This window comes from Rhinatrema bivittatum, chromosome 12, assembly GCF_901001135.1.
Source record: "Rhinatrema bivittatum chromosome 12, aRhiBiv1.1, whole genome shotgun sequence".
NCBI classification, from domain to species: Eukaryota; Metazoa; Chordata; class Amphibia; order Gymnophiona; family Rhinatrematidae; genus Rhinatrema; species Rhinatrema bivittatum.
The window spans coordinates 15,621,592-15,642,104 of NC_042626.1; the positions used below are offsets into that span (position 1 = coordinate 15,621,592).

Sequence of the window (20,513 nt, forward strand, 5' to 3'; positions counted from 1 at the left end):
TAAAGAAAAACCCGGGGAGGGTCCTTGAGAAGAAGCCAATGCCATTCTGAAACGCACAAGGGCCTGGAAGGGGGGAGGATTCAAATTTATGACGATCTTGGCCTGACTTACTCCAGCCAAGAGGAAGGGGAGTCCGGGCGTGTTCTGTGGCCGGCCAGGGGTCTACATTATCTTAGGCAGCCCAGGACAAGCCAGAGCTGCCCGCTCCAATGGATGAAGGCTGGCGACCCCGAGGGCAGCCAGCCAGAGAGGCGTCCTGGGCAAAGGCGGCTCTACGCTGTTCACCAGAGCAGTGTCCCAGGAGAAGAAGGGTTGGCATTCTCTACCATGGCGGCATCTTGGGCACAGGATGCTCTGTGCTCCTTACCAGAATGGCATTATTTCAGGAGTGAAATCTGGAGCAGTATCCTGCGCTGAAAAGAAGGGCTGGGATGCGATAAAAGCGTGAAAATCAACAGAATTAAGATATATTAAGAAGGGGAAAAAGAAGACCTCAGAAAGAGTCCCAAATAAGCAATGCAACAGAGAAGAAAAAAATAATAATAATATACGGGCAAGTTGCCATATAGAGGATTCTGGCTATTGCCGCTGCTTTATGGAGCTTTAAATATAAAACCGGGAGCGCAGCGCAACTCTCAAGAGATCTGCACTTGCACTGCCTGCCACTAGATGGCATCCTCGCTCTTTGGGAAGTGAAGGCTGCCTCAGCGAATCACGCGAGATTGGTGAGGGAGCAGTGCTCGCACAGCGAGAGCAAGAGGTGGCTGGACAGAACACGATCAGAGGATGGGACGCGGCTGCCCAATTTCTGGGGGGAGGGGTACGCTTTAGGATAATCCCCTTTTCCCAAGGCAGTTTAGCACCTGCAGTACTGATTTCCAATGCAAGATGCATAGGGACCTTCGTTTTCAGTTTTTAATTTTATTTTCCCTGGGAATTTCAAAGTTGTAACAAAATAATCAGCGAAATGTCATTTCTCCTTTGATTTTTTTTTTTATAACATTGAAATTTCCAGGAAAATAAAAACTGAAAACGAAGGTCCCTAAGGCTGCAAGACTACAAAGCCCGGCCACAATGGACTGGGAATGCAAATTGAAAAGCCAGAAATGGCCTCAAGACTTCTTCCATAAACTTGAATCCCTTGGGCTGCTCTGACTCAAGCCTTGTCGATGGCATTTTACTGCTCATGTTAACTCAATCACCTTTCTGTGCTGGGTCATATGCCAGTGCATGCCATGTAACATCTATGTATGGATTTTTATTTGACACTGGTGATGTTTCTTGTCTAAAACTTGCCAAAAAAACCAAGATGATCCATCATTTTATAAATTAAAATCATAATGCTAAAATAATCTTGATACTATCATATAAAAACAGAGTACACTAATTTTGAGGTTCTCTTTGCTCTCTCCATTATACTGGTGAAATCACTAGTCCTTTGTCCTCAGCGCTTAACAGACACAGAATGCTACCACTGTTACCCCACTTAATGGTTAGTGTTTGCCATGACTACCTTGGAAAGACAGGAGGGCTGGCTGCCTCATTCTGGTAGGAAGGGTGTGTACCAGGGAATTGGAGGGGGGGGGATAGATGGATTAGCAGTACACCATAGAGCTCCATACTGGGTCACCCTCAGTTTCATTTCCCTTGTTTGCAACTTTCTATGACCTTGGACAAAACTACTTAACCTCCATTTGTGACCTTGAGCAAACCACTTAACCTCCCTTCTGCACAAATTTAGCTTGTATGCTCTTTAGGGCAGGGATACTGTAACCATGTGAATTGTGTGGCCCAATGGTGCTCTTTGAATGAATAATCATTAATCTATGCTGGGTTGAGATTTGAACAAACTTGGCATATGCTGGACCCACATCGGAAGAACTATTGCCTCCATCTGGCATCCTCAATTAATCGCTGAGATAAACCTCCCACCCTATCACCTCTGATAAAGGACAGCAATGAAGCACCAGTGAGGAAGGAGAGCAAAAGGGAAGAGGGGCTTTTTTGTTTGACAGTGGTGGGGGTGCCGTGGAGGAGAGGTGGCGGCATTAGGGGAATGCCCTTTCTCTCATGAGATTTTGGTTTAACTCTCGTACAATGCTCTATTCTGCAACATAAAAAGGGTTGTTTTTTTTAAGTTGGATGTGCTAAAATCTCACAATCATAACAATGCAGTATCAGCTATTACTGTAATCACAGAGACCCAATATCCTTTTCACAAAACAAAATGAGCAATTTTTTAAACTTTGTTGTGAATCGCTTGCTTGTTTCACCTCTTGTGTCTTGGCCCTACAAACCTGTGTCTCTTTTTCTCTGACTCCGTCCTTCCCTCTCTCTCTCTTTCTGTCCTCCATCCCCAGCACATCTCTCCATCTTCTCAGCCCTCCCCACCCATTTCTCTCTCTCTCTCGTTTTTCTGACCTCTGCCCATCCTCTATCCCACATTCCTTCCATCTCTAGCAGTCTCTCCGATACTGAGATGAAGGGATTTTTAGGCTGCTTCAGTACTGTTGCATGGGTGCTGCCCAGATCTTGCCTGTCCTCCCTTGCAGGTTCTCCGTCACTCTGCCACCTCTTTGCTGGCTGACCATAGGGGAAAAGGGTACCTTGACCCTCCCATAGGGGTGCACCAGCAGCAGGCAGATGAGGGGGAAAGCTGTTTACTTGTATGACACATTCATAGTGCAGTGAGAGGGCGGGGACTGGATGGTAACTGTTACTTGCTGATTTAATTCATGTTATAAAAAGCATGACTGGGAGAGGAAGTGATGTCACCAGGGTGGATGGCAGCCTAAGCCGGCACTCCTCCCAAGGGCAAGCGAACATCCTGAAACATCCTCGAATTTGAAGCGGAACGGTCTTGACTAACTGTATATTAGAAGCAGCGGATGACATCTAAAAGAAAAATGTTTGATTTCAAGCAATATTCCTATCAGAAATCGGAAGGGAATCGGGAGGCCCTACTGCCCAAGATGGCAGAGCTGGCAGAGGAGAGCGACTCAGGCGCTGCCCCGATCCCTCTGACAGTGAAGCCAGTATACCGACACGGGCCAAATTTAGAGAGTGGTTCTGCGAACTCCAGCTCGATATCAAAAACCATAAGAGAGATATTATGGCGGCCATCAGTGAAATGAAGGAAGAGATGGCGGAAATAGACCATCGCTTGGATGAAACTCAGATCCAAGTGGAAGTGCAAGGAGAAGAACGTAAAACCTTGGGCACTGAATTGACAGGCGTGCAACAAACACTGCGAGACCCTTTCCCTGAAACTAGAGGATATCAAGAACCGGGCGAGGCGGAATAATCTCCGTTTTCGAGGGATTCCCCAGAATTATGAGGAGCTTGTGCAACAGGTCTGCGATACCATGCTGCGCCCAGTCGAGGGCTCGGAGATGGGGGAACGGAGCCCTGGTTAAGATTGATCGGGCTCACAGAGCGCTAGGTCATGCGACTACAAAACCAACCGAGGGACCTCATCGTCTGCTTCCACAACTACCCGGAAAAAGAGAGGATTTACCAATTGGCTCGACAACAATCTACCATCCAGTGGAATGGCCACGCCATTACTGTCTACGCAGATTTGGCGGCAACTACTCTCCGAAAACGGCAAGGGTTCAGAGCCATCATTGTGCTGCTGCGGCGGGAAAACCTGAGATGCCGCTGGCTTTACCCTTTCAGATTACAATTTGCAAAACAAGGAATCACATATCGGATCAAGACAATATCTGAAGCTGCGAAAGTTTTACTGGAAGCAGGCTACTCCAATCAAGATGTGAAAACTTCTACTCCGGCTCCCACCACACGCAAACCTGAGGTACCGAGATGGCAGAGAGTGGATAAAGGGGGTCGCAGGCTTAAAAAAGGAGCTCACCGAGTCCGGCATCCCCTGCTGCTCATACATGAGCGTTTCAAACTGTTTCTAAGGATGCATTATGGACACTTGATTTCTGATACAGTTCTCTAACATTTCTCACTTTTGCTCGCATTGGTTACAGCTCTGCGTTATATTAACATAAGCTGGGATTGTTCGTTTGCTGAGCGGGGTAGATATGATATCCTGTTGGCTTTCCTCTCATGCCCACTTTCAGCCCTCTCTATGGAGACGGCTGCCAAGGGAAAATACAGGGGAGTGGGGGAGGAGGTCTTGCTGTGGTCTGCCAGGTACGATATAGGGGTACTTATGCTGTCGTTGCTGTATATCTTGAACATCTGTGTCCTTTTTCACTATGGCATACGCACTGGTATCCCAACTCAGAAACCCAGGTAACCATGATGAAGAGTATGGCCTTGCTGATACCATGTGCCCGGGTTATATTATTAATGAGCTGTATCCTAACAACTAGGATCTTACATCATGGCTGAATATAATGTGATCTCTTTGAATGTGAAGGGTTTAAATACCTTCTGTAAGCGAAAACAGTTCTATATTGAGTTGAAGCACCTGAAGGCAGCTGTTGTAATGGTCCATGAGTCCCATCTCACTAACCGGTATACCTGCTTGATGCGATCCCCTCAGTACCCTCACCAGTATTGGGCCAGGGCCCACAAGCAGTCCAAGTACACAGGAGTTGGTATCCTTCTGAGGAAAGATTTCATATTCAATGAGATCAAATGTGTCAGAGACCCAGATGGGAGGTATTTAATATTGGTAATCTCGCTAGGGGGCCATATATTCAGTATGGTGACTGTTTATGCACCGAATAAACAACAAGGGCAGGTTTTCCAATCGCTCACTGAGACTGTGCAACATGTAGCGGAGGGGCAGATTCTGATGGGAGGAGATTTCAATATGACTCTCAATCCCTCCTTGGGTAACTCCAGGGGAACATCACTAGTATCTCGCAAAGAGCGCAGGATTTTCAAGAGGATGCTAGGCCAGTTAAATTTGCTTGATGTATGGCGGACAAGGTTCCCAAAATCTAAAAATTATAGCTTTTACTCACACCTACATGCCACATACTCCAGAATAGATCTCGTGTTGGTGGATAAAGGATTGATCAATAGCATATCTAGAACAGAGCTAGAGCACATAACCTGGTCAGATCATGCTCCAGTATGGGTCACCATATCATTTCATTTTCTAGACCGAGGGCAACAGTATAGGAGGTTAAATGATTCTCTGTTGGATGATCCAGAGTATCTACCCTGGAGGATAATATGCGGGAGTATATGCTTTTTAATGACAATGGTGAGGTTTCCCTGGGGACGCTGTGGGAGGGCCTGAATGTCGTGGTCAGAGGGCAACTGATTGCTCGAGCCTCCTATGTCAAAAAACAGAAGGAAAAAGAGATAAGCAGTTTATTGTCTCAGATAGGGGCTGCGGAAAAACTACACAAGCAAGCACCCTCACAATGTCATTGGCGTACACTGCAAGGCTTAAGGGATAAATTGGCTAACACAGACTCAGCAATTATTGCATTCCAGTTAGATCAGGTCAAACAAAAATTCTTCAAAGGCGGGAACAAGGCTGGTAAACTATTGGCTCAAAAACTGAAAGCCATTAGAACTCAAAATAATGTGATAAAAATTAAAGACAAAAAAGGAAATATATTAACAGGTACAAAAGAAATCAGAGAAAGGTTCCTACAATTTTATGCCGAGTTATACAGTGCCAATGGTAATAGTCAGAATATGGATATGGAGGAGTATCTATCACAAGGGGACATTCCAACTTTACATTCCTCGGGATGCACTTGTTTAGATAAGGAGATATCCCAATTGGAAGTGCAGGCAGCAATGTGGTAGATTTTATCTGGTGGGCACAACAATCTGAGACTCCAGCTTTGTTACTAACCATTGACGCTGAAAAGGCGTTTGACTTCGTACATTGGCCATATTTATTTAAATTGTTAGAGCCTATGCAGTTTGGACCCTTATTTATTAATTGGATTGCTAAATTGTACGATTCCCCAGTGGCCCGTTTAAAGATTAATGGGGGATACTCAGAGGCATTTCAGGTTCAGCGGGGAACAAGGCAAGGGTGTCCCCTTTCACTCTTGCTGTTTGCACTTTTCCTGAAGCCTCTTGCTATCCAAATCCGTAAAAATCCTCGGATAAAAGGTATTGATTTAAAAGGATTTACAACGAAATTGGCCCTTTTTGCAGACGATATATTGTTTACAGTCTCTGACCCTGATGCTTCCCTAATGGAGATTGAAATGGAACTCTCTCGGTTTAGCGCCTCCTCTGGATTTAAAATCAACTGGGATAAATTGGAGATTTTTTAACATAACGCTCCCAGATGGCAAGACTGCAGCTCTCAGATCAGCTCACAAGTTTAAATGGGCACATAAGATAAGATTAAATATTTAGGGGTATCCCTAGGTAGACTTGATGACCTGTTCCATCTGAATTACACCCCTCTACTCACAAAAACTTACACTGAGTTGGAGGAGTGGGACAGATACCACATTTCGTGGCTTGGGAAGAGTGCGGTGATCAAAATGAATGTGCTCCCTCTCCTACTTTTATCTTTTTCAAACTCTACCAATCTCAGGATCGAGGGAAAACCTGGATAAATGGGGGGGTAAATCTCCTCGTGTCTCTAGGAAAACGATGTATTTAGGAAAGGACTGGGTGGGGGTCTGGGCATGCCCAATCTACATTGGTACCTCGCAGCTGCACATATTCGTGCAATATTAGACTGGCATAAAACCCCAGTGATCAAACGGTGGGTACAAATGGAACAGGCCGTGTTATTTATTTATTTGGCGAGTTTTATATACCGTCATTCGGATTCGTCAAAATAACAAGGTTACAGGGTTAAGGGGGGGGGGGGGCTATGCAGGTTCTGATTTGGCAGCCAAAAAAGACCTGGCCTAAAGTGCAAATGATCCCCACCCCTTTGCTTAACACTTTGAGAGTCTGGGACCAGTGGCGGAAAACCTTTATGGGGCAGCGCATTTACTCCACTCAAACTTACCTCTTTCACAATGCACAGTTCTCTGCAGGTTTGCCTCCCTCAGCTTTCTCAGAATGGAAAAAGTGTGGCATCCTAATTATTGCGGATGTTTGGAATTCGCAGGGAGTTATAGCTTTTGATGACTTACACGTCAATTTTGATTTGCCTCTCTCAGAGAGCTATAAGTACCTCCAACTGCGACACTTTTTAACTACCACCCCGATTTTAGAGAGCTTGAAGACCGGAGTAACGTTTTTTGAAGGCCTCTGTACAGGGGCAAAAACGATTACTAAAGTCATATCCAAATTATATGGAAGCAGATCTAGGCGTTGTCTTAGAGCTTGATAGCTGGATAAAGGTATACAGAGGTATGGACAAAGTACTAATTGTCACAACCTTAATAGAAAATTGTTATAAATTATTATATCGCTGGCACCACTGCCCTATGTCCTTGTGTAAAATATATCCCACGCTCTCAGGGATATGTTGGAGAGGTTGTCCACAGGATGGCAGTTATTTTCATTTATGGTGGTCTTGTCCTTATATTCAAAAATATTGGGGCTATATTTTCCAGTGGGTGTCCCGGACGACTCGCGATGGCTGTGCGTACATGGCAAGTCAGTATCACTAGGGGAGAGGAAGAACAACATCAGGTTCACAAACTGGAATATTTTATTTTTGTGGCTGCGCGACGTGTTCTTGCTCAACATTGGAAGTCGTCCACTACTCCACAATTGTCTGAAGTACAGCGCAAAGTATCCACATTATATAAACTGGGGAAAATTACTGCTTGTAAAAATAAATCTCTCCAGCAGTTTCGAAGATCTGGGCTCCATATGAACTAGGGTGTACTCTTATATGATGCTATTGGGTACACCATCAAGGGTTGCTGGAACAGATGGATGGACTTGTGGAGTGGATTGGGAAGGAAGGGATGCAGAAGGCTGTACAAGGTTTTCTCATGGTTATATAGAGACCAGATATACCGGGGCTGACAGAGCAAGAGGGTGAGGAGTGGGGGGGGGACGACGACAGTTAGGATAAAACAAAACCAAGGAAGAACGCAAATGAGAGAAGGTTTAGGTCATATCATTTGGATTTTGTTTATTCTATTCGCGATCGTTCTAATACTGGTGAGTATTCATATATTGTTATCATTGCTCTGTAATGGGTCTTAACCTAATATTTGATTTGATCATTGTTGCATGTATTAGCTTTACTTCCAATAAATATTATAATGGAAAAAAAACAACCAAAACCATGACTGTGTGCTTGCAACTCGGCATCTCAAACATTAGGGATAGGCAGCCCCAAAATGTTTTGACTCGGTTCATTTTTTCATTTCCTGGAGAAGGGGTCATTTGTATTTGGTTTGTTAGATTTTTTTCAGTTCAGTTCATTTGCCAAAATAAAAAAAAAAACCCAAACAAAATATTAAACTAGAAAAAAAAAAAAGCATCTCCTGTGGTCTTGGCTGGGTCTTTCTGGATTAAAAAATGGCCATGGCCTGGTGTTAGTTCTGGACTAAGCCTAGACTTTGGTGCTAGGACCAGGCCTCAGGACTGGGCCCCACTGTCGAATCCGGACCAGGCCTAGGACTCAACACTAGGCCTTTGCACCCGGACCAAGTCTCAGCTCCAGGCCTCAGTCTAGGCCTAGGCACTAGGACGAAGCTTCAGGGCCAGGAAATGTATTTATTTATTTATTTATTTATTTAAAATAATTCATTTTCTGGCCAATTGCCAGCACAACTGTTCTGGGCTGATTACAAGATAAACATAAATAAACCAATCACATTAACCTCATAAAAACAACAACAAGGCATAAAAACTCCAAAGGTTTCCCTAAACAGTAAAGTCTTCACAGGCTTCAGAGTCTGGCCCCAGGCCTTAGCACCAGAACTAGGCCCAGCGCTGAGGCATTGTCTCATTGGAGGTCTTTTTTTTTACATTAAAAAAAAAAAATACAACAGATACAAAAGTACCTGTAAATATTCCAGTATTTTCGTAGGAGTCTATTTTCAATTTGTTCTATACAAAACAAACTGAAAATGGCCTCATTCGTTGCATGTTTTTTGCATTTGTTAAAAACGAATGCACATCCCTATCAAACATATCTGTGGCAGAAAGCCAACTTGGGAGTCGAGTGCCAAACCACCCACATCCACGCATAACTCACATTGGCTGATAGCTGGGTTGTCAAGGTAGCCACTTTCTCTTGCGATGACTCCAATTCTCTTCGCAATTTACGAATTTGCTGCAGGGAAGAAAAAATACACATTTTGATCATTCATAGAGCTATTTTTTTCCCCTTCTGAGGCGGATGTGTGGGGAGGGGGGAGCTAGTGGCATGTTAATGCTTAAAGATATTAATAGGGAAATGCACAGTACCTCCGATTGCATCCTTTCTTCAGCCTGAGGAAAGGGGGAGCAAGTGCAGTGCAGAGCAGGGAGAAGAAAAAAAAAAAAAAAGGTAGCATGTTAGAAGGGAGGGCTCAGAGAAAAAGCACCATCCCCCCAGCTAGTAGGAACAGATTAATGACAGTGCTTTTGTTAGCTGAACACTGAGAAACGTTAGATTAGCAGTCTTCACCCTTCCAACGTGCCATCCACCCTGCCACCCAGCTCACATAGAAGAGTTGCTACCTCCTCAGACTAACTGAGTTGTGTTGTGGGAGCTAAGAGCCATGCAAAGACACGGCTGAACTGAAACCAAGTGTTGTGGCTGTGCTGTTGTTCATCAGAGGCCTGTGTTAACTAGCACCTCTCTGGCCGAGAACCATTACAATAAACATGACCACATGTCGTCAGCACAAGTTAAGCAGGTCATGGGTCAAATGGACTAAGCAGTTTTCCCATAGACACATAAGGGGCGGGGGGATATTCAAAATCGCCCCGGGGGTGGTGGGGAAGTTCCTGCGGAAACGTGCACCTGCTTTTTCCTGTGGATCCTCTCTCTAACCAAAACCACATGCAGCCTTGGAAACGCAAAACCCATGCCGTAGGGTCCTCCTCACCCTGGAGGCGCCTCCTTTCCAGAGCAGGGAAAAGCATGCAGATGTGAACCTCGTGCTTCATTTTACCCACCTACAGGGCGAGCAATTTTCCGACAGCTGACGTGCTCGGGTAAAATGCTTTTTACCTGCAGAAATCCCTTTGAATATTGTCCAAGAGCCATGTACCCCTGTGGATGGCTATGCACGTGATTAAAGGGGCTTTTTGGAAATGACCCACCCTCTATGTGGGTAAAGCAGGTGCAAAGCTCCGCCAGGGATTTCTTCCCTCGGGTAAAAAGCCTCCGCAGTTTTGAAAAATACCCCAATAATGTCAAACCCCTTTAATACACTGGGCCCTTTGTGAGTTAGGTGAAGGAACAGCGTCCCCCTCCTGGCAGAAGAAAATATTTTCAAGGAAATTAGGCATTTGCTATGCACCGACTTCATCCTAGTAACTTAGGGGCCAATTTGTAAGGGAGTTAGGGAGCTAAATCTAAAAACCAGTCCTACCTCCTTGGCATCTTGCACAGAAACCAGAGGACCGGAGGCAACGGGCACGTGGATTCCCACAGGCGGCCGCAGTGCCTCACCTAAAAATCAAACCCCCATCACGATCTGCAGCAGAGAATAGCCAGGTCCTCCACAACTGGCACCTCAGATACAGCTGGGGGGGCCAGGACAGCTCATTCAGCATGGATTAGGGGGAAACGATGCATGTCCGACTCCTCACGCTTAGGTCTGGATGCGTACTAACCCCAAAACATCTGGATGAATTCAGTGCCCTCCAGGATCAATACAGCTATTACACACCCTGTTATCAACTAAACGTGTTAGGAACAGCGTCACGCATTACATAATGCACAGTGAATCCACGCAAAGGGGAATGGCTTAAAGAATTTCATTTATGGCATCAACTAGGCTGTGACTGAACATTTGCATAAATTTAGCCGGCTGAAACATAGCTACAGGGGTGGCCACCAATCTTGGCCAGGTAGGTCGGTAGGTTGGTAAAGTTACTCCTCTGGCCACAAGAACACCAGTGATTTGCATGGCTGAAACGCAGTCTGTTAGTGTTCCCACTCTGCGGGACCTAGCCAGCTAACTTCTGATTTAGCCAGCTACATCCATGTGAAAAGGTGCCCCCATGTCTACCCCCCGCACAGAAAATAAGGTGGGGTGTGTTAGAAGGAATTCAGTCTTACTGAGGAGTACGTGGAGGACGCGCTGGACGCCAGAGACAGCACAGATCCGTGAACTGAAAGAAAAGCAACAAAGAGAGAAAGAAACTCGTCAGCCTTCTGTCTTCACGCAGCGGGGACGCCACCAAGAAGTGCGGAGAAGAAATCTGGATTTCATCTCGGAAAACTAAGCTGAAAGCAGCGCGTCCGAGGATGCCTCTCCACCAGGATCGTCATCGGCCCGAGTAACACATACTTTGCATTATAAGGACGCCCTCCGTGCTGCCTCTTCAGGAAAGCCATGATTGTGCCGGTCTCCCTCTCTAGCTGCTCTCCCTTCTTTAACCAGAGGGCCGGATAAGCCCATCCCTGAGGGCCGCCCGATACTTGCGCCAAGCACACGTTTTTTTTACCATCCAGAAGCTGCAGTTATTTCAGAACTGCGTGCGGCAAACCAATCCACGAGCTCTTTGCAGGTTTCCAGCCTCCCACTCCCCCCAAACACACATCTGGGCTCCGAGAGCTCTGACCCCCCCCCCCCCCCCACACACACACACACACACACACACACCCTGTCCCTTTTGTCCCTGCCACACCCACTGCATCCTCGCTTTCTTCAAGTGAGTGATACTGCTATGGAGGCTCTCATCCAAATTCCCTGGCACATAAAATGCTACATAAAACATTTTAAATGAGAATCAGGAATCCCAACGCACGTTATAACTTCATGCAAGCACGGACGCAGCCACTCCTGGGATGGATGCCCTCGTCAGCGCACTTCTAGCTCCTGTGCTGCACAGAAGCTTCCAAAGGGGAGAGGAGGAAGGGCACATTGCTAGAAGCACTGAGGGTCCCTGGTGGTGCAGAAGCGAGGGGGTAAAGCCAGAGACCAAGTAGAGTAGGCAGTAATGCAGAAGGATGGAGAAATGGGCCTGGTGGTCGATTTTTCATTTCTGTATAATTAATGTTATCAATTCCCTATTTACAGCTGGATAACCAAGGAAACAAAGGGGCACCCTCACGGAGTCCACACTAGAAGGATCTCGTGAGCTTATGTTCTCCGAGCTCCTCCGTCAATGCTCTATGGCTAAGGGTTTATCCACAACCGGCACCAGCTGTCACTACTCTTCAAGCTTCATCTACACTCGGCACAGAGAGCATCAGGGAGTTTGATTGTAGCCACACTTGGCACTGAACATGAGAAGTCAACATGCCCCAAATTTCCAGTCATTACAGTTCCACATTAAGTCATGTCCAGCCAGTAGTTCATGCAGGATGGCTGTGTGTGTCACAGGGTAAGACTCAATGGAAGAGCAAATGCAGACCATCCAGATGTGGACGGCTGACAAGCATTCAAAGAGCTATCATTGCTTTCCAAGTAGTACACTGAGTGGGGCTCCTTGATCACATTTTCCTAAATAAAAGTGACCTCAGCTCAACAATTGAAAGATCACCGATATGAGATCCTCAGCCAAGGAGCAGCTTTTACACGTGCGTTTGGGGTGGCTCACAGCAGGAATCCTGGCAACACTCATGAAGGACTTTTAACAGTTTCGTATTCAGTGCATTTGTCCAACTAAGTCTGACACATAGCCAGACAATGCCGGGATTTAAAAGTCACACCAATATGACCATCTCAGACTTAACTTTTTCGCCTGATAAAAAGTCAGCGAGCTATCTGGATAAGTCAGGGGCGAGGTGGGGCTAGAGATAGCTGGATAAATGCCGAGTTTCAGCATTATCTGGCCAACATCGCCAGGTAACTTTAGGGCAGCTGACGAACAGTCCTAAAATTAGCCTGCTAATTTTAAGATGGCCAGGGATATTCAGCAGCACACCCATAAATCAGTTCTGAAAATCCCAAGGAAGTAAACCAGCATAGATAAATCAATACAATCAAGCTATTAATGAGCTTAAGCCTACTGAAGAGACGAGCTTTCCACTTCTCTAACTGAGACTCAACAGTCACTGTATCTATTAGCCTTCCTCCAGAAATTCTCTTTATTATTTTTTAAATGTAGCTAAATAGGCATCTGGATGTCAGCAAACCACAATTTGTTTTGATATGCTTGCCATCTTATTTTTATTGATATTTTTAATTTTTTTCCAGCTGATAAGTACCAGGGTGGTTTTTACATGGCTCTGCTGAGGATCCTGAGCTGCAGCATTTTCACCCAAGCTCTGCTCCATTAACATATTAGAATGAGCCAAGCAGACAGGAAGTGATGAAAGCGCTACACAGGAAGCCCAGAAAAGCTGAGCAGGAGAAGATGGATGCTCCCATTGAGCTCTCCAAAAACAGGAGCCCCACAAAAAAAAATAAATTGCATCCATGCTCCTTACTCTTAAAGGTGCTGCTGCTGCTTTTCCCATACTAGTGATCCTCACGCTAAGGCCCTAGGAGATAAAGGAATTGTTTTTTCTAAGAGCAGGGCTCTGATATTCACCGGACATGGCTGGAGTCTCACCATCCTCTGCAGGGTCTCGGAAGGACCCCGAACGCGTCATCAGCCCCTTGGATCTCTCTGCCAGGGACAGGGTGCTGCCCATTTGGGAGTTGCTGTAGAGCTCGAAAGTGGACTCATGGGTAGGAATGCTGTTGGAGCGTGTGATCCTTGGCGTGGAGGCGGCAGTGGGGCTCACTGGAAGGATAAGAAAGGGGAAAGGGGGGTAAGAGGAGGGAAAAGAAGGAAGCAAATCAATCCGCAGGTTCTCAAAGCAGGAGGAATAGGGAGCTTAACTAAAGAGGGCTTTAATTTATTTTATTTTTTTTTTTTAAATCGCAGCCTGCAAGAGCCATTGCTGGGAGCAGGTTCTGATAGCGGGAAAGCAGCATACCTGGTGCAGGGAGCAGAGTTGCTTACCTGTAACAGGTGTTCTTCTAGGACAGCAAAATGTTAGTCCTCACACATGGGTGACTTCATCGGATGGAGCCCGGCATGGAAAACTTATGTCAAAGTTTCTAGAACTTTGATTGGTACACTGAGCATGCCTAGCATGCCCTATGGCACACATCCACGCGGGGTCTCTCTTCAGTCTCGTAACATAGAATTACGATAAAAATAAAATAATAAACAATAAGAGAAACCCAACTCCGCGGGGTGGCAGGTGGGTTTCGTGAGGACTAAAATCCTGCTGTCCTAGGAGAACACCTGTTACAGGTAAGCAACTCTACTTTCTCCTAGGACAAGCAGGATGGTAGTCCTCACACATGGGTGAATCCCTAGCTACAGGCTGCTCCCCAACACAAAAGGGGACCAACAAGCACCAACCAGGTGCCAACGGGCACAATAACCGGTGCTGTTGGTAACAGAGGGGGAGACAACCTGAACCCAAACAATGAGCTCTAGGCAGAGAAAGTTGTGTTCCACACCTCAAAGAGATTCTGGAGGACAGACTGGCCGAATCTACTGTCATGTCGGCCATCCCTATCCAGGCAGAAGTGCGATGCGAATGTATAGAGGGAAATCCACATCGCAGCCTTGCAGATCACCATTGGGACTACTCGCAAGTGGGCCACCAACATTGTCATGGCTCTAACAGAATGAGCCTTGGCATGATCCCCAAGATGCAGTCCTGGCTGGGCATAACTGAAGGAGAGGCAATCTGCTAGCCAACTGGATAATGTCTGCTTGACAATAGCAACTCCCAATCTATTTCTGTCAAAAGAAATGAAAAGTTGTGTGGACAGTTGATGGGCTTCTGTCCGCTCCAAATAGAAGGCTAAGGCTCGCTTGCAGTCCAAACTGTGCAATGCTTGTTCACCTTGGTGCGAATGGGGCCTGAGAAAGAATGTTGATTGACTTGTTAAGATGGAAGTCCATCACCAACTTAGGCAGGAACTGAGGGTGCATGCGTAAGAGCACCCTGTCATGATAAAATTTAGTGTAAGGTGGATAAGTCACTAAGGCCTGGACTCGCTGACCCTGCGCATTGAGGTGACCACCACCAAAAATATGACCTTCCAGGTCAAGTACTTCGGGTCACAGGTGCGCAGCGGCTCAAAAGGAGCTTACACCACATTGAGGGCTCAAGACATAGTGGGAGGCCTCAGGGAGGCTTCAGCTGAAGCAAGCCCCGCATGACGTGTACAATTATAGGCTGTACAGAGATGGGCATACCATCTACACCTTGGTGGTATGCTCCAGTTGCACTTAGATGAACTCTAACGGAATTGGTTTTTAGGCCAGTCTCCAATAGGTGCAGTCAAGAAGTTTTTGTGAGGGGCAGGAGAAAGGATCTAGGGCCTTCTGCTCACACCACACAGAAAACCTCCTTCACTTCAGTCTATAGGACTTTCTAGAAGCCACAAGGACCCGAGACGCATCTTCGGAAAAGATCCAGCAGCTGCAGAATCAGCCTCTCAGCATCCAGGCTGTGAGTAACAGGGTCTGGAGATTGGGATGCCCAAATCTGAGATCTGGGGAAGTCGCCTAGACTGATCGGTTTCTGGAGGGACAACTTCCAAAGGATTGGAAACCCGACATGTCTCAGCCAATGAGGGGCTATGAGGAGCAATAGCCTAGTGGTTAGAGCAGTGGACTATGAACCAGGAGACCAGGGTTTGAGTCCTGCTGTCGCTCCTTGTGACCTTGGGCAAGTCACTTACCCTCCATTGCCTCAGGTACAAAAACTTAGATTGTAAGCCCTCTGGGGATAGAGAAATACCTACAGTACCTGAATGTAAACCGGTGTGATATCTCGATTGAGATCGAATGTCGGTATATAAAAATAATTATTAATAATAATAATAATAATAATAATAATGAGGATCATAGTCCCTTGGTCTTGTCGAAGCTTCAGGAGAGTCCTCGTTACTAGAGGAAGTAGAGGATACGCATACAGAAGACCCATGCCCCAATGGCGAGCAAAGGCATCCGAGGCTGGTACATCGTCTGACCTGTACAGGGAGCAGAACTGAGTCACCTTCCTGTTGTAAAGGGATGCAAAAAAGTCCATGTCCGGGTTCCCCCAGAGACAGAAGAGCAGATTCACCACCCCCTGGTCCAGCGACCACTCGTGGGGCCTGAAGGCTCAACTTGTCTGTCCGCTATCATGTTCTCTGTTCCGGAAGTGCTGTTTTCCCACCACAAATCTGAGATACTTCCTGTCATTTGGAAAGATCTCAATGTGTGTGTACGCATCCTTTAAGTTGAGGAAGCATAGCAAGTCCCCTTTTGCAGGAGGGGAATCAGAGTGCCCAGGGAAACCATCTTGAACTTTCTCTTTTCAGAAACTTGTTCAAGGCTCTTAGGTCTAGGATGGGACGGAGTCCCCCTATTCTCTTTGGAATCAGGAAGTACTGGGAGTACCCTGCCCCCTTTGCCTTGATGGGACAGACTCGACCCCTCTGGCCATTAAGAGGGCAGAGAGCTCCCTTAACGGTACCTCTTGATGCACTATCAGCCCCCAAAATAGGCAATGAGGAGAATTTGGCGGGACACCCAATAGATTTGATTGGTACCCTTGATGGACGATGGACAGAACTCACTGTTTCGAGGTTATACTGGGCCACTGATTTGCGAAGAACCGTAGCCTGCTCCTGACTGGGGGTTCCAGCGTCATGGATACGGGCGGCTGGCTTATGATCCCTATGATCCAGTCAAAACTCCATCCCAGGATTTGGCTAGGGTGCCAATTGGGGCTTGGGAGCTCTCTGCTGCCTGGGACGGCCGCGGAAGCTCACCCTTTGTGAACGGGCAAGAGGAGCCAAAGGATAGGATAGTACTTCCTCTCTGACCCTCCTCTGACCCTGTCTCGCAGACCTCCTGGCTGAGGCAGGTCGGTCCGAAGTGCTGGCAGAAAGATGCTGGAGGGTCTCATGGTGATCCTGCAACTGGACCACCGTGTCCCTCACCTTGTCTCCGAAGAGATTCTCTCCAGTAGATGGCAGGCCAACGAGTCTTTCCTGTACCTCCGGTCGGAGATCTGAGGACTGAAGTCATGCCATTCTGCGGGCGCTGATTCTCACTGCAGAGACTCTTGCTGCCGTTTCAAAAACATCGTAGGTGGAATGCACCTCGTGTTTTCTGCACTCCAGGCCCTGACACACTAGCGATAGAAAGGTGTCTTGCTGCTGTTGAGGCAGCCATTCGGCTGCCTCCTGCACCTACTTCCAAAGGCGGCCGAGCGGGTAGGAAGCAATGCAGGCAAAAAGTATCGCTCCCTGAAAGACCTTCCTCCCAAGAGCATCCAGCGCTCTGCGATCCTTTCTCGGGGGCGCTGAGGCATGAGTCCAAGAGCAGCTGGCCTTCTTTAGAGCAGATTCGACCACTACCAATTGATGTATTAGCTGTCGATTTTTTAATCCGGTAGCCTGTTGGACAAGGTAAACCCCATCCACCTTCCTATTTACAGGAGGTACCGTGAGGGGGTACTCTCAAATCCTCAACAGCAATTCCTTAAAGATCTCATGCACCGGGACCACAACAATCACTTTAGGAGCCTCCACAAACTGGAAGATTTCCAGCATCTTGTGTCTGGCATCCTCCTCCATCATCAGCTGAAACAGGATGGCCTCAGCCATCACCTGTACAAAATCTGTGAAGGTCAGGTCCTCAGGAGGAGACGGTTCTGAGGGGAGACCCTCCGAGTCCTCTGAGGAGGATTCTCCCCTCAGGGGTCATACAGGGGACTTGTTCTCACTAAAATCCACAGGGGATGGGGCCCTGGGTGCTCGGCCTTCGTCCAGAGGCCTAGGTACCAGTCGCACTGGTGCCGGCCCCAGCAAAGCTAGACGAGGGGGTTTCAGGCCGCAGTGTCAGTGCTGGCCTCGACAGAGCTTCCTCCTCCAAGGAACCGGCAATGATCAGTGCATCGGGCGAGGGGAGCATCGGTGCCCTGAAGGGGCGAAAAACGACAACGGAGGCAGCGGGCGATCGACGCCGGCAGGCACCGAAGCACCACCACCATGGGAGAACGGAAGCGAAAAAAAAACTTACCGAACCGCCAAAAAACCTGACTAGAATACAGGGGAATCGAGAGGGACCTGCACGCGGGAAAAATCTGAAAACAATCGGTGGAAAGTTTTCCAAACACTTTTTTTTTAAACAACTAACATGAGCTTAGTGACCACGAGGCAAAAATTCCACGGAAAAAAAGAGACTGAAGAGGGACCCCGCGTGGACGCATGGTATACGGCATGCTGGGCATGCTCAGTGTACCCAGTCTAGAAACTCTGACATAAGTTTCCCATGCCGGTCTGCATCCGATGATGTCACCCACGGGTGAGGACTACCATCCTGCTTGTCCTAGAAGAACGATTATTTCAGGTTTCAGCTTACAGCACCTCCCCCCAAGTCCCAGAGGTCATGTCATGCCAGCAATTAGAAACCCCAGTGAACATGCACTAGACAGAAGTACTAGGGGTAGCACACAAACATGCATGTCCCAGAGTCACCTAATTAGGGGCATGCAGATCCTGATTACCCATTTAATGCTAGCCTAAACCACTGGTCAAACTCTGGTCTTGCAAATGCTTCCAGTCCTATCCTCATTAGGCTCAAAAAATGGCAAGAACAGTTATGTGAAATGCCTGCCAACTATTCTTTGACCACACAATTGGTCTAACCAGGGATACACTGAAGTGCTGACTTTCTGATCCTAACTAACCTGTACACCAGTGGCAGCTGGTGAGCCATAAAATAAGTGGTGCCATGGAGTGGTCTCTCCCCCTGTTATCTCCCTCCTCTCTCAGACCTCCAATACTGCCTTGCCCTTCCCTCTCACCTGCCAGCACTCTCTCCCTGGGGCCTGGATCAAGCTCTTTTGTGATGGGCTCAGTCTCTGTCTCCTGCGGCAATTGTCTGGTCTCTCTTTGTGACAGTGGCATAGCATCTCTCTCTCCTGCAAACCTGTCTTCACATCTCCTATTAAAATAGTAGGGCGCCTCTCCTCCCTGCACTGTGGCTTAACTCTGCCTACCAGCAAACCTTTGGCCTCATCACAGCTGAGAGTCTGGTTGCAGTGTGGCTGCTATTGGAAAACTGACTATCCTTGTGCACAGGACCCAGTGGTACGCAGAGCATCACGGCGGGGAAGATTCAATAGTATTGCTGCCCTCCGAGTGAGGTCTTGCACTGAGCTGCAGAATCAGTCATTCCTTAGAGTGGGAAGGGTATTTTGGTGGTGTTATCGCACCGTAACACCAGCTGCCATTACTGTACACTGTCTGTACCTCGATGCACAAGAAATCCAGAAAAAGACCTGCAAATTAACAGCAAGCCACAGAGAACAGAGCAAGGACTGGGACATGGGAGAAAGGGAGATCACCAAAATGCATCAGCTCTTATTTCTATCATTATCATGCCCCCTCTGTCTGAAGCTCCCATTACAGTAAGTAACAGCTCTTCCTAACGATAACAATAAAAGAAAATGCTGTTTTTTCTTTTCACTCCCTTTCTCCAGTGTTTGCCAGTTTTTTTGTCCATTTGGACCGCAAAACTGGTCTGCTGTGAATTTGTTCCAGTTTCTGGAGCCGGCAGGTTAGCAAGCTGCACCGTTTGCAACACGCGGCACCTAGGGAGTTTCCCACCTCAGACGTCTCCATCTCCCAAAGCTCTCTTACCAGGTTGCTTTTTCTTGGCCACTCAATCCATCACCACGGACCTTCTGTGGCAAATCGCTCTTAATTCACTCTCCCTTACCCATAATTCCCCTTCCAGACTGTCTTAAATATAACAACTGCCCCCTTCTATAAAGCATTTAAAGTCATAAATCTCTCACTCACCGGCAGATAAAGCCTCACACCCCCTGGGACGATTAAGAGGGCCGCATGGAGCCCCTAAGGACAGACTGACAAGCTGCACAAGAGAGGCACTGACCTATGTTAGTCAGTGGGGCCTTTCCAACTGGGGGTACAGAGAGCGGGGGAGGCGATGGCAGTGGGGGCGGGTGAGTGGCCTCCTGCAGCCCTCCAATTGTATGAGAGTGCCGTCTCTCCTTCGTCTCATCCTGGGAATGTGACTGGTACCTGTTTGCGACCAACGAAAGGGCATTTCAAAATTTAAAATGTATTCATTTGTAAACCACCTTTATAAGCCAAACAATCCAATCAGAGCTGTGCAGACCAACCGTAAGGGGCAGTTTTCAAACCATAGAAAGGCAACCTTTAACAGTCAAATCTGATTTCAGATTCCCTGACGTGCGGTTAAGTTTTGAGCATTAAAGGGTCGGTGTTCGTTTTTGCAGATTTTAACAAGCATCATTTCTCTATGCACTAACAAGAAATAAATTGTTTTGCATAGTTTCACACCTCATTAGCATATATTCTTGCAGTAACACGCTCACAAGCTAATTTATGCTGATTAAAAGAGCTGTAACAAGATTGTAACTAGTATGTAAATTAGTTTGCATGTGCTACGAGCCCTTTTAGCACAAATTCACGCTTGTGAAAGTGTTTGTGCTCTTTAGTGCATTGGCCCCCTCGTGGCCGAACTTA

General features: G+C 47.1%; 1 protein-coding gene across 9 annotated transcripts in view; it reads right to left on the minus strand.

Annotated features, from left to right (window-relative positions):
* The window catches only part of NAV1 (neuron navigator 1), a 290,127-nt gene that overhangs the window by 30,623 nt on the left and 238,991 nt on the right, over positions 1–20,513 (minus strand). For 4 of the 9 annotated variants that reach the window (XM_029572133.1, XM_029572138.1, XM_029572142.1 and 1 more), the window contains 5 exons: positions 19,897–20,045; positions 13,522–13,716; positions 11,099–11,151; positions 9,292–9,315; positions 9,080–9,157 (listed from right to left, as the gene is read on the minus strand). In XM_029572133.1, the coding sequence (XP_029427993.1) occupies positions 9,080–9,157; positions 9,292–9,315; positions 11,099–11,151; positions 13,522–13,716; positions 19,897–20,045 (499 nt within the window). The remainder of the gene's footprint in view (positions 1–9,079; positions 9,158–9,291; positions 9,316–11,098; positions 11,152–13,521; positions 13,717–19,896; positions 20,046–20,513) is intronic. The other 5 variants (XM_029572134.1, XM_029572139.1, XM_029572137.1 and 2 more) reach the window with 4 other exon arrangements.